Genomic DNA, 14,734 nt, shown 5'->3' with positions numbered 1-14,734 from the left:
GCCTCGCTGACGGCAGTTTTCATATTTAATATATGTCATCTCAAAAATTTACTCGTTTTATAACGAGGATTATAACATTCACCTCGGGTCTATGATACTATGAACTAAGAGATTTAGATTATCATCTAAATATCGATACGTAAAAGATCCAAATGAGATACGCAATTAAAGAATGTTAGACTACTGGGTTACACCCGCTGTGAGCACTTTCCGATTTATCCTGGTGGCCGATGGAAAATTTTCATGGGATCGGATCGATCACCCCATGACATTACCCAGCCTGATTAATCATTTTTTTATTATAACAAGATTGAGTTGGTTAATATGAAATAAAGTTATCATAATAAGATAAGGGTTCAAATTTTGATAAAGTCAAAGGAAAAACTCTCCCTACACTAATCAACTACAGCTTCCTTATTTATCTCCTTATAGATGATCATGGGACCGACCGTATAGGGCCGCTAGGGTGGCGGATTCCACATTTTACTACAATTATAACATTCACCTATGTCCCTTCGAGGTGGTGTGATGATTAAAACATAAGGTATTGGCACATGAGATCTCGGGATTAAAATTCGACTTGTCTGAGCATGTCTCCTCCGATGTCTTACCACATGAACTAATGACTAGTAGTCATCTATAATTTACCTCTTCCGTATTGACCTAAGGACGGATTGACGAGGGCGCAAGGGACGAATCAACTTTATATCATATTATAACAGTCACCCATATCGGTGCTTATACCGGGAGTTCATTATTTTTAATCATAGTATTTAATACGTTAATAATACTTACGTGCGGAGTTAAATAGACGGTTTCATTCCATACAGATAATACTATCCTGCCTTATCTTTATTCACAACTTTGGATCTCATGGTCCTTAATTCCTAATTCTTTTCTAGTCCCTTCTAAAATAACACAATTCGGATAGCGTTAAAATGGTAAATTGATATTGTTTTAAACTTAGATATGTTGTTTGATAAAATATAGATATTTTATAAATATTAGAGGTTGTTCTAAATTTTTTTCATCGAAATTTATAAGTTTAGATTGAATTTGTGTATTTTTTTTTTATAAATTGACATTATTTTAAGCTTAAGTACAGTGGCGTAGCCAGGAATTTAGGCTAGGAGGGGCTATTTTTAAAAAATTCAAATATTATTGTAAATTAATTTTCACCATTCAAAAATCCAAATTTCAAATTTAAGGAGCTAAAATGGATTTAAATTAAAAACTTTTGATTTTAGCCCTTGATTCTAGTTGAAACAATGATTCGTTAATCTCCAGAACTTATCTATGACTCAAAGTCGAAGAATATTTTATTATTTCGCTTCCTCGTAATATTTAACACTCTTACATATGCCATATTTATTTAATTTAAATAATCATCCTACTAACAACTTAATAATATAAAAATTATAACAATCTCCCTTTCATTCACATTATACTCAGAAGATATTCTTTCTTAGCCTAGAATTACTAGGATACTCATTCGAGTTAGCATTAAGAAGTGGTGGAGGAGACAGAGGAAGAGGTGGATGAGGGGTAGATGCCCCGTTTGAAGTGGGTTCATCTCGCATATTCTTAAAATAACTTAACAGTGTTATTTCACATAATTTATCATTAGTATAATATTTTAGAAATATAATCACCTAAGTTAATGACCATCTTTTTCCAACAATTTAAAACTAATTAACAAACAAAATTTATAGTAAATAAATAACATACTTGACTAACAAACAAAAACATAAATATATGAAAAATTAAAATTATTTTTTTCCAACACTTAAATCCATAATTGAAAGAAATCAAATAAGAAAACTTCATCGCAATCAAAAGGTGTTTGCTGTGGAACGTAGGCGGAGTGATAACGGTGGCACTGATAGAAAATTACATAGGTGTTTACAACAATAATGTGCGACAATAATAATGTGGGCTGTAGTGAAATGTGGCAGAGGATTTTGATAGTAAAATTAGGGATGAAGAAAAAATAAGGAGGGAATTAAAAGGAGAACAATTATGAAAAAAAATGGGGAGAGAGAGGATAAAGGATGTGGGGGAGAAAAATAAAATACGGTATAGAGTATAAAAAGGTGAAACGAGAGATAATAGAACACGGGGATTTCTATTGGGACTTTTATTAAAAAGTTTAAAATTTATAATTGGATTTTTTATTTGTTTATTTGCATGAATTTCTTTTACCCAAACTTCAGGGGGTGCGATCGCACCCCCTTGGCCTCAAGTAGCTACGCCTCTGCTTAAGTACATGGTCAGAATTTAGATTGTAAATATAAATTTAATATCATCTGAAATGTGTTATTTTGGAAGGGCCAGATTCATAGATAAGATACACGATGTTGTTTTCAAGTATTTTTTTTTTTTATTTTGGCAATTTGTAATAAAAGAAGAGTATGAAGGCCTCAAGTATTCAATTTGGGCCATAATTTTCAAAGTTCTAAATTTATTTTTATTCAGTTTTTTTTTACAAAAAAATCCGTTTTAACATTAAAGTATTTTTAATTCATTTGTCGTAGATTTTCTATAATTATTATTTTAATTATATGTTATAACACCTAATCTATTTTTTTTCAATATCTTTCAAAAATCCCAACCATAATCTCATATTTTTTTTTTTATTTTTTGTAAATTTTCAATTTTAACCCATGTGATAACAAAAAGTGATTTACTCACCTCAACACCTGTCAATCTATCCTTAGGTTGATACATAAGAGATAAACTATGGATGCCTATTAATTTTTAGTACAGATAACTAAGATATAAAGAAAGATATACTCAAATAAATTTTCAATTTTACCCAATCAATGTTAAGGCTGAAAATTTTATACCTTTATTATATGATCAATTTTATTATTTCATTTAGTCCTACAACCCTTCCAGAATGGTGGAAATAGCAGCCACACCAGTCTGGAAGATATTTTATCGTGGGCACATCTTTGCTAACTCAGACTCTGAACATAGCTAATAATACTATCACATTTGAATATATCTTAAAAAATCAAGGTAAAAAAAAATTAAAGAGCGCATCTTTGATATTTTATTAAAAAAAAAACACACTCCATCCATATACAATTAACCAATTGTCTTTCACTATAATATTTCTATTATTATATCTTTTATATTTTTCATCTAAATTCTGAATCAAACCAGTATTATAATAATTATAGTTTCATAGTTACTACAACTAAATTATTATACAATTATAGTCGTTACGATTTTATAATTACTACACAGTAAATATTAAGTAAGGTTTGAGAGGTTATAATTTTTGACTTGGATTGAATCACAGGACGTATAATATATCAAATCAAAACACTTTCAGAGATCTACATTCGTTATCATAACAGTTGGTCCAAAAACTATCGTTTAAAGTCTTTTCAGAGGCTTCAAAGAATTTTAGTCCTCTTTATTAAGATTACTTTCTATGTTGTATCAGTTATGAAATCATATCTGTTACAACTGTTATAGTTATAGTAGTTATAAAATCTTATGTGCTATAATTATTATAATTGTAGCAGTTATAAAACCTTAGCTGCTATAACTGTTGTAGTTATAATAGCAATGAAACCTTAGGTGCTACAACTATAAGCTACAACTGTTGCAATTGTAGCAATTATGAGACCATAGTTATTATAACTATTATAACAATTATAATTTTATAACTCTTACAATGCACCTAACCAGTTTAAGATTTAAGTGGGAAATATAAGTATAATAATAATGGAATTAGTACTGAAAGATAGTTGTGTCATTTTATAATAGGATGAAATGTCTTTTTGACTTAAAAGATAAAACGGACACCTCTTTTGATTTTTTACCTAAAAAATTAATTTCATATATAAAGCGAGCAGGGATCCTCTGGTCCACATTTAGCGGACCAGACCTTGCTCCACTACAGTGATTGGAGAGATTTAATGGTCCTCATCTGCTAAACAGCTGGGGACCATTCAATTCCTTCAATCACTGCCCCTGGTCCAGGAGCAAACCAGAGCAGATGGGACCAGAGGATCGCGTCTGATATAAAGCCTTAGCAAAAATAACTAACAACGTTTATTAAACGTCATTGACTATATCACGAAAGTCGATTATTATTGTCGACTATTATTTTAGACGACTCTTCAAATAACATAATCACAATAAATGTTATAACATCGTTACGTTAACAATACCAAACACTCTTCAAATAATATCATCAAACTAGATGTTATAACATTGTCATCTTAACAACACCATTAATTCAATATAACTTGTGATGCAAATATACCACTCGATTGTAGTAAAGATGATTATGATCATCCCAAACATTATTCATAGTCTATCCCTAAGTTATATAATGGAAAATAAATCATGGGGTCAGTTTATAAATGATCGCCAAGCGATTAAGGGGTGAGAGAGATTTTTTTTTTAGGAAACATGCGTCCGTCGGGAATTTACACGTACTATCATAGGCTATCTGTCACCCTCTAGCCAACTGAAAATCCCTATAGAGGCACAAATATATCACTCGAGTACCAACTCAACTACATCCATGGAAATTAATTCAATATAACATAAATGTATCAATCAAAGAGTTGATTGATTTAGGCATCCGGGCACAACACAGTGATAAGTAATAGGACAATTAACGATGCAATAAAGGTTCGATTCTCTAGCAGGACATATATATCATATGTTCGCGGTGTTCGAACTATTGATGATGTTGGGCTTCCATGTTAGAGTCGCTTGCACTTCTGGATTTACTTAGTGGGCGAACCAAAGAGAATGCCGCCCACCTCCAGGAGTAGTCCGACCTAAAGCCTGCTGTTCCAGCCAAAATATTGTGGATGGTTAATTCACCAATCAACGAACCTACCAACATGCATTTCTCCTCAAAGATCATTGGGGAAGATAAAGAAAGGACCTCTATCCGTGAGGGAAACTAGTGAGGTGTTGCTGATGTTGATGAAGTCATCATGATCTAGAGGAAGATAAGGCCAAATTATCCTCTATGTTGATGGAGTCACTATGAGCTGGAGGGAGGTGGGCCCATCGGAGATGCATGCGGAGCTGTAGAAGGGAGTCATCGTGCACTACAAAGAGAGCCGAATTATCTGGAAAGCCCTTGGGGAGTATAAGAGGGTAGGAGAGGGTTAGAATGGAGGTGGGGTGTCCTGTCAATCACCGACAGGGGAGATGAAGAATATGAACTATAGTAAATGCATGTATGTAGTCGTATGTAAAAGTATGTGTACCTTAGCCCACATGAGTGGGATTTGTTAGAGCACTAAGGAGTGGGGTGTACATCAGGGTGTCCAAATAGGGATGACCAAGGCGCTGAGCCAGATGTCCAAATAGTTGACTAGGCTTGAATTGGGTCAAGCTCGAGTCTTGATGTTTGAGTTTCGATGTTTGACAATACATGGAAACAAGACATGGAAATTGCAGGTGCGATTGTTCATGTGGTAAGATTGTGAAGGAGAGTCAAGTAGGTAAAGGGATTGACCGGATACTTGACTGGAAAATCCTGGTATGTGAAGCCAGGTGAAAAGTCCTGGTGAGTGAAGTCAGACAGTTGTGGAAAGTCCTAGTGAGTGAAGCTAGGCAGAAGGGAAGTCCTGGTGAGTGAAGACAGGCAGTTGTGGAAAGTCCTAGTGAGTGAAGCTAGGCAGGTGGAAAGTCTTGGTGAGTGAAGCCAGGCAGAAAGAAAAGTCATGGTGAGTGAAGCTAGGCAGATGGAAAATCCTAGTGAGTGAAGCTAGGCAGAAGGGAAGTCCTAGTGAGTGAAATCAGGCAAGGGAAATCCAGGTGGATCAAGGGTGATTGGACACCTGGTATTGATAAGTCCAAGTGGGTCAAGGATGACAGGACATTTTGCACGAGGAGAAAAGTCCAAGTAGGTCAAAGGGATTGACCGGATACTTGGCACGAGTAAATCCAGATGGGTCAAGGTTGACTAGACATCTGGTGGAAGTCCAAGTGGGTCAAAGGCATTGACCGGACACTTGGTAAGGGAGTCCTAGCAGGACAAGGTGACCAGAAGCTAGGCATGATGTACCGATAGGTCATGGAGGATCGTATATTGGTTTGAGGGATGTTTGGACTTGATTTGGCAAGTCTCACATGGACTGGATCGATCAACGGATCAATTGGCTCATGCCCAATCTATCGGTTGATCGATTGGGTGAGTCCTTTGGAAGGAGAACCTCCCAATCAATCAATGGATCGATTGGGGAGAATCGCCAATCGCACAGAAAGCCTCCCAATCGATCAGCCGATCGATTGGGAGCTGCGATTTCGCGCAATAAGCCTTGGATCGATCGGTCGATCGATCCAGGCAATTCCCAGAGAGCACAGAGTCGCTCTGGATCGATCAGTCGATCTATCCAAAGCCTCCCCAATCGATTGGGAGCAATCCAATCGATTGAGATTCAACCGTTAGCGCAGAATAAAGCCGTTGTCGAGCTCTTTCTCCGCCAACGCTTGCATTGTTCAGCTCCGATCTTCACAGCGATTCCAGAGCTTCTCCACAGAGTTCTCACCGCTAGATCTTGAAGGTTCTTGGAGGTATTTCCAAGTCAAGAGGCGGATCTACAGCAAGAAGAAGAAGCTAGGGTTAGGGTTTCTTGTGTAAACCGTGTAAGCTTCCCTTATATTTGCTTCTTTTTGTTTCTTGTTGTATTGAGAGTGTTGTAGGGCTTCTCCGCCTTCGGTGATTACCGTAAAGAAATGTTTTCATAGTGGAGAGTGCTCGTGTGTGTGGATCCTTGGATTAGTCACCTCATTTTGAGGTGGATACCAAGTAAATCCTTTGTGTTAGCGTTGTATGTATTATTTCTTGTATTTCCGCTGCATATCATTGAACAAAGAAACAAGCAATGAAGAGCATGAGGAGCGCAACGAGCTATTCACCCCCCCCCCCTCTAGCTACATTTTGGTCCCAACAGAAGTAAAAGGCACAAAGTTGGGGGCTGACTAGGCCAATCAAGGATTGTGCCAGAGGTAGGAGGCACAGAGCCAGGGGCCGACTGAAGGCTGGTCAAGGTGTTGAGCTGCAAGTAGGAGGCATGGAGTGAGAGACAATTGGGGGCTAGTCAATGATGCTGAGCCGGAAGTAGGAGGCACGGAGCTAGGGGCCAACAGGGGGCAATCAAGGATGTTGAGCTAGAGGTAGGAGGCAAGAGCTAGGTGCCGATTAGGGAAGTCAAAGGGCACAGAGCGGATGCATGGCAGTGAGTTAGTGGAGGTCGTGGAGGTGCTTGATGGAGAGCTCCTCGAGGAGGCATCCTTGGAGAACAACATCGATGCTCTGTGCGCCTAAGCTATAGGAGTCGATTGATAGTTTATGGGGGCTGAGCAGCGACCGAAGGCGATCATGTCTGCCTCGGTTAGGTTGCGGCAAGCCCAGAGCTTGAGGAGGTTGAGGCTGAGGAAATTGTAGCACCAGGAGGTGATGAGCGCGAGGGCATAATTGTCGATGCTTCAAGAGCGATGGCTTGAGAGAGACATAGGCTTGGAGGGAGAAGTGCGTGCGGGGGCGACTGTTGACGAGGACTCATCGGCTATAAATGAGGGTGAGGCATCCGTTGGGGAGGTTAATGGTTGGCAGTGTGGAGGGCGGCATCATCGTTGTCGACGTTCCTAGAGGCTCCAATGGGGAGAGATGTGTGGCCGGCTGAGGCGATGCTTGGAGGAGAGGAGAGGGAGGAGATTTGGCAGTGACAGAGATGAGGCAGTGTGAGGGAGAAGGCAATGGCATCTGGTTCATGGTGTGAGAAGAGAGGAGGCGACGTCGTTGTCGTGGAGCACTAGTGCAGAGGTCCGCGAGGAAGACGACATGGGGAAGAGGGAGATTGCCTCCTCTTCCCTGAGGGAGCGGCATCTTCGAGGAGGAGGCTACGGTGTCATGACAAATCCTGGCATTGCCGACTCTCGCATGGGGAGTCCTAGCGCCGCCGGTCCTTGTGTGGGTTGTGGAGCGACGTCGACCTTTACATGGGCTGTGGGGCAACGTCGGCGATCGGGCGTGGTAAGGGAGAAGGAGGAGAGGCGAGGCGATGACGATCTAGGGCACCCACGTGATGCGAGAAATGGTGAATGACAGAGAGGAGCATGGGGCTACGAAGGATGGTGGTGGCATCCTCAAGTGAGGGAGATCGCCTCCCCTATGTTGGAGGAGGTGGAAAAGACCAAAAAGCCCTCTCGCCACATGACTTGCTTATATACCTGCATCATTTCCATACCTGAATTATCCCAAAAAAAAATGCTCATTGATTATGTGTTTAAGTTAACCTATCCTTTTCCTTCGGACAACCTAACACCGAGGAAAGTACTGTTATAAATAAATGGAAAGGAAGAAGGCAGTTTCATTGTGAATGAGACTTTTAGTTTCACATTGGAAATCTCATGGCAAGCTTATTGGTTTAAATTGTTGCACATGCAATGATGATGTGAACAGATGCATAGGGAGAAACTCTCTCTTACCTGTGGGTGTGCAGGGGTACAGATCTAGATCTTGGATTGTACTGAGCCATATTGACTTGTGTACGAGCATGACCTGCATGCGTCGAATGTCGAACCGGTCAATTAATTGAGATTAATTTCATCGGATTGAAATTGATGAGGAGTAATGGCTGGCGAGTAATTGTAAGATCGGTGCAGTTGAGAAGGGAGGGTGAATCTTGATTCATTACTTTCTTTTCATTTTGTCATATGTTTGTTCTATCAGAGTTAGTATGCAGCAGAATATATAAATAAAATAATAAGATAGAACACATGGAATTTACTTGGTTCCCAACCCCAAGGTTAGTACATTCAAGGCCTAAACACGGGAGGCGTCCATCCACTAGTGGTCTCCTTTCCGGAACTTTCTGGAGGCGAAGAAATCCGTCTTACAGATTAGAGTACAAGCACAGATAAGATATAAAAAAATAAGCACAACCTGTAAACAGAAAATGCAAATAAATTATTATGTTTGATCTAGAAGTCATGAGCGCAACACACCCTTCTTTGAGCTTCCCCAGTCGTAAAGCTTCATAGTACATTATTTTGAGCGCAGCGATGAAGAGTAGAATAAAGAATGAATTTCTTAAACATAGAGTCTTCGTCTCCTTTTATAGAGTTGGATCATATCCTTATCTGGATCAACTTTTATCTGGATGAAGTCTTATCTGAATAAAGTCTTATCTCTATCTATATTATCTGGCTTATCCTTATCCTCATCCGAATCATAAAGATGAACTAGATCTTTTGCCATATTATCTTCTATGTCAACATTTCATAACTCAATAATTAAGACCGAACCGAGTAGGTCGACCAAACCGCTGGTTCAGTTTACTGAACCAGTTTAGGTCCAGTTCTATCCGAGTCAAATCCCGTTCACCCATTTGCGTCTTTCTGCTCTCTGTTTTGCTTCCAACCCCAAGTTCCTGCAAAACAACTATACAAAATATAAACATGCAACCTAGCATATATCTGTAAGTTTACCTAATTTACTAGGCTTACCTTTTGCTTAGAGGTCCCTCCTCCAAGTCTACCACTTAAAGGTCAATCCCTTAGAATCAAGTCGCACTCATGTAAGTATATCTAACCTACTAAGCTTACCTTTTACTTGGAGGTCCCTCCTCCAAGTCTATCATCTAAGGGTCAATCCTTTAGTATTAAGTCGTACTCCTGTAAGTCTACCTGACCTACTATACTTCATGCTTCGAGTTTACTCCTCCTAGACTTCTCATTACCTAATGTTACCTTCCCTAGGATTTTCCACTGTCTAGCTTTACTCACTAGGACTTTCACCACTTTGCTTTACTTACTAGGGTCTACGTTTACTCATTAGGACTTTCACTGTCTATCTTCATTTACTAGGACTTCCATCACCTAACTTCACTCACTAGAGCTTCTATTGTCTGACTTCACTTACCCAGGCTTCCCCTTGCTTAACCTCTAGTCCTAACTAGATTTCTCTCTTCCAAATATCAAGTCTTGTTTGGATCAACCCTTGCTCAAACTGACTAGATTTAGGTACATTGTCAAACATCAAAACCTTGGAAGCTAATTGCACCAACAGTAATGACATTAAATGACTTTTATTCGACCATTTACTACTACTAAAGGCTAAGCTCCTTTATAAGGAGGTCATTAGCGGAGAACACAGAGCAAACACTTAAACAAATCTTTCCATCTTCGTTCCCCATTTTTTCTCTCTGTCATGCACTCACTTGGCATATTCACCTGTGATAGCAATCGAGTATGTCCTCAATGCCCCATGACCATTAGTACTTGGTGGAGATCATAGTCTGCCATTGTATCATGAGAAATAGACAACTCAAGAGAACTTCGAAGTACAACCGAAGGTTAGGCGAATCTATTTCAAGAAAACTGCTTGAAAGTAGGTCTCGACATCTTCATTTCCCAACTCGACAATCCGGACCCTTCTTCCACTCAAGGGCACTTGGCTTCCGCTTGACATCCACTCAGGAGTACTTGGTGACATACACTCGGGAGCACTCGACGACGCCCACTTGGGAGCATTCGACGTCCACTCGAGAGTACTCATCTTTCACTCGGCGTCCATTCGAGAGCACTCAGCTTCCACTCGGCATCCACTCGAGAGCACTCAACTTCTGCTCGACATTCACTCGGACAACTTGCATCCAGACTCGACACTCAGAGCATTCGACTAACTTGACTTACAACTCGAACTTGACTGGGACTCGACGATACAAATCAACCATATTCTGAAAAACCTAATATCTCGGCCTACCTTTCAACTCGACATTCACTCGGACAACTTGCATCTAGACTCGACATTCAGAGCATTCGGCTAACTTGACTTACAACTCAAACTCGACTGAGACTCAACGATACAAATCAACCATCTTCCGAAAAACCTAATAGCTCGGTCTAACTTTCAAGACAAACAACCTAAGATTATATATGCTCAGATCATCTCACTAGATAAGCTAATATTAATTTTATGTAATTTCTATTTAGCTAAAAATCTCTAATTATCTCCCATGGATTGTCCAACAAATACCTAACCTAGTAAGTCAACCTAAATCATTGTAGATCGACCAAACTTAGTATAGAGGGTCAATAAATCATCAGTTTGAGTCACCAGTATTCGAATTTACCGATATCAACCATGAGAATCAACAAGACAATGACGTTAAATAGAACAATCTTAGACGAACACTTTAATATGCCTGTCACTCGGCTATCACTCTTATTTTACTTGCTGAAGGAAACCGAGGAATGAATTGTTCCTCAATCAATTTCAACTTGAGGAACCGGGCTCTGAAAACCCGTAAGGATCGAATTCAAAGTTGTCGAGAAGGTCATTCCATGGCCATTGCGGCCTTGAACCCTCCTCCACAGCGTACCCTGGTGTGGCCTCCGGAAGCTTCTTGTTGGCACTGGAATCGGCTGAGGCCGAGACCACTGGTGTTCGCGGGATGCTGTTGCTGTTGCTGTTACTGTTGCTACTCGTGTTGTTGCCATTGCTGCAGCTGCTGTTCTTGTTACCATCACTAGCAAGATGGTGTTCAAGTGCAACTCTCACACCGGTGATCAGTAAACGCTGATGCGATGACACGTAAGGGCTGGCTGTGTGGATGCCCACGTCGCACTGCCGGCACAGCAGTGCTCGGTCCTCCAAGCAGAAGAAGTACCCGGGTTTCTCCTGCAATGCAATACCAAAAGTTAGTAGTTTCAGTGATAAAAGCCAAATGTTCTTTCATATGTAGTTCCATCTGCCACGACAAAATTAAGAGTAGTGCCGATACAGAAACAACTAACAGAATTGCAAGAAAGTTAACAACTAACAAAAGTATAAGGGGAATCAAATAACCATCATGGAACATTCAACATGGTGTTGAACACATCGCCTAAGAAAAGGTAGTTTGTGCTGACAACAATAAGCTATACCAGTATGAACTCTTAGGGTCTACCACATTTGGATCTCGAAGAAAATTTAGTTTATATAAACTAGAATTTCCTTTGGTCTCCTATGTCTCACATTGCCTTTAGTGGATTCAACTGATCAATATAATGTATTGGTTGCATATTTCAGCATGGTCATACCATCTCAATTATTCTCTTAAATATGATCAATCGAAGTTGCAGTAACTGTTCTTTGTTAGTAATATCACCAACACAAAAATGAAAATTGAGCAGATGCTTTCGCCAAGAAGGTAGTCGAGTTATGCAACCTTTTGTCAACGGTATTTATGAAGGCTTATTTCTGCCAACTGCCTATCTAGACACAGGACAGTATTTACGAAGCCACTTGCTGTCATGAACAGCTTTAATAGACCCTTATTTTCCTTTTCTTATTTCATTTCTGATTAACTCATCTAAATTCAACATGGCACATTGAATTTTTAACTATGTTTTAGTCTACCGCAAGTTCATGTCTGAAAACAAAATCAGCCTAAATAGGTTTACTTATATGTTATCAGTAACTATCTTAGAACTTCCATAAGCTTAATATCATCACGCAAAGGAATTCATGTTTTCCTTTCAAAGGAAAATATTTAGATTTTAAAACGTGAAGGCTGATTGCCTCTTTGTAGCGAGCCAAAAGAATTGTACTTGAGGTTTAAAAGGAGACGAAGACCTATCAATCAAAGAGGCTAGGCAAATGACTTCTTACCTACCACACCAAAATGAAGTAACCTCGAAAATAAAGAGCATGCAAAGAACATGGCTGAAAATCCTGATCTTAGCTGATAAATATTGAACTTTAACATCCTCAAAGACGAGTTGCCTAACATTATCAAGGTACGAGTCATAAGACAAAACATCCATCCAAGTACATTGGATAATTAAAAAAGAGAAAACAGGAAAAATATCAAGAATGAAGGCTGAATCTTTGCAAAAGATGGAAGCATCTAAGTTTTTTTTGAAGGAATATATAAATACATGCACTGTTACACCAAATAAATTGTTTCTTCTAAAAAATAATTAAGAAACAGTTCGATTTTCTTAAAAATAAAACCGAAATAAAATGAGAAACCAAACATATCAAAATTTTAAATGCTGTCTTGCCACAAGTGCAAGATTAGCACATACAAACACTTCTGATCCACATGACTAGTGGGGCATGATGAGGGAGAGCGAGATTAGAGGAGTTAAAGAACTAGAAATACTAAGTTACCTAGAATTTTAAGAGCAAGTCATGCAAAATGCGATAGGGAAGGGGAGAAAAATACTCACTCCATCTCTGCCCCGCCCCACCGACAATTATGATTATTACATCCCATCCACTTCATGTGGGTGGCATGGGACAGGGTAATGTGGGTCTCTATCGAAGTAGTTTAAATTGGTACAACATAACTCTTTGGCAAAGGATGTCAAAAGGACCATTAAGCATGACTAGAGGAAAAAGTCTTAACAAAGGATGATATGAAACAATGAAGTTTGATTAAGCAAAGTTATCACTTCAAGGAAAGAAACCAAGATAATTTTGTTTTAAGAAAATCGATAGATATCAAACTAAAAAATATGCAATGTAAAGCACCAAATTAGCACTTGCCAAACTAGAGAACTCTGCGCCAAAGGCATGGAGAATAACCATCGATCATGACTGTGGCAAATAGCAAAATATTGAGAGATCAACCAACCTGACAGATATCACAAGTCGGGATTCGCAAAGGTGAATTAGAAGAAGACAAATCAGAGTTGGAGCTGGAGAAGAGCAGAGGCACTCGCTGGTGCTTCCCGGCGAGCTTGTTGGCGGCATGGACCTTCTCGTCGCAGTTCCAACAGAGCGCTGCCTCGTCCGCGCAGCAAACTACTGCCGCGGCCGCCCTCTCGCATACATCGCACAGTACCTTCATGGAAGACCTCTCTCCTCCTCCTCCTCCCCTCCGCCCGACCAACCAAGCATCACCTTCCTGGCGATCGACGCTTTCTTAGCCTGACCAACAAGCAAGTAGATCCATAAAAAAATAAAAACGATTTTTTTTCCGGATCAGCAGATCAAAATACGATTTTTAGTTTCCGTTGCAAGAATCCTTTCACTTTGGAAATAATCTTTCAACTGAAGAAGAAGAGGAAGAAGAAAAAGAAAACGAGAAAAACCTAGCAAAGATATTGCGCCTCGCGCACTGCTCTGCTGCTCTTCCTTCAGCCAAATCAAACCAAAGGAGAACTGAAATCGGTTCCAGACCACGAAGCAAGCAGGCCTCCACACCTCATAATCACAGCTCTGGTCTGCGAGAACTCCAATGCCTCCAACGTCCCACCGTCAGCCAACAGCCTTGCGGCGATGTCGAGGAGGCCGGGCTAGGGATTGGAAGAAAAAGAGGAGTTATAGCGTCGATTTGGGTGGGGAAGGAAGAGACTGGCGACTGTGAAAAAGGAAGCGACAAAAAAGTAAGAGATTTTTTCGAGCGACAGGGAAAGTAACGGTGAGAGTCGGTCACCGATGCCGTTTTTTCCCTTCACTTAATTTTATTTAATTAAATAAATAAGATTACAACAGAATTTTCTTCACTTTATTATTTAATTAATTTTCTACAGATAGTTTTTTTTTTAAAAAAAATCCTTCATTATCCATATCTATTAAAAGCATTGTTCATTTTAAAATTATTAAAATAACATCTTATATTTTAAACTACTATTTATTAAAATTGTTTAATAGAATAAAAAATATTTTAATAATATAAATAAAACGTGTTCTTTTAATTTATGTATTTTTTCTCATTTTGTTATTTAATTATTTAGTTAATAAAATCAC

The 14,734-nt window shown here is 39.2% G+C and overlaps 1 protein-coding gene across 1 annotated transcript; it reads right to left on the bottom strand.

The window, feature by feature from the left end:
• Positions 1–11,080: 11,080 nt before the first annotated feature.
• LOC122024607 (B-box zinc finger protein 22-like) lies at positions 11,081–14,358 on the bottom strand. The gene is made up of 3 exons (XM_042583263.1): positions 14,077–14,358; positions 13,617–13,912; positions 11,081–11,674 (listed from the first exon to the last, which is right to left on the bottom strand). The coding sequence occupies exons 2-3, from the start codon at positions 13,830–13,832 to the stop codon at positions 11,270–11,272; spliced, it is 621 nt and encodes a 206-aa protein (XP_042439197.1). The 5' UTR covers positions 13,833–13,912; positions 14,077–14,358; the 3' UTR covers positions 11,081–11,269.
• Between the last annotated feature and the right edge of the window lie 376 nt (positions 14,359–14,734).

Source organism: Zingiber officinale, chromosome 9B, assembly GCF_018446385.1.
Source record: "Zingiber officinale cultivar Zhangliang chromosome 9B, Zo_v1.1, whole genome shotgun sequence".
Classification (NCBI taxonomy): domain Eukaryota; kingdom Viridiplantae; phylum Streptophyta; class Magnoliopsida; order Zingiberales; family Zingiberaceae; genus Zingiber; species Zingiber officinale.
Note: the sequence above shows the minus strand (reverse complement) of the source record. Positions and strands in the feature narration are given on the sequence as shown.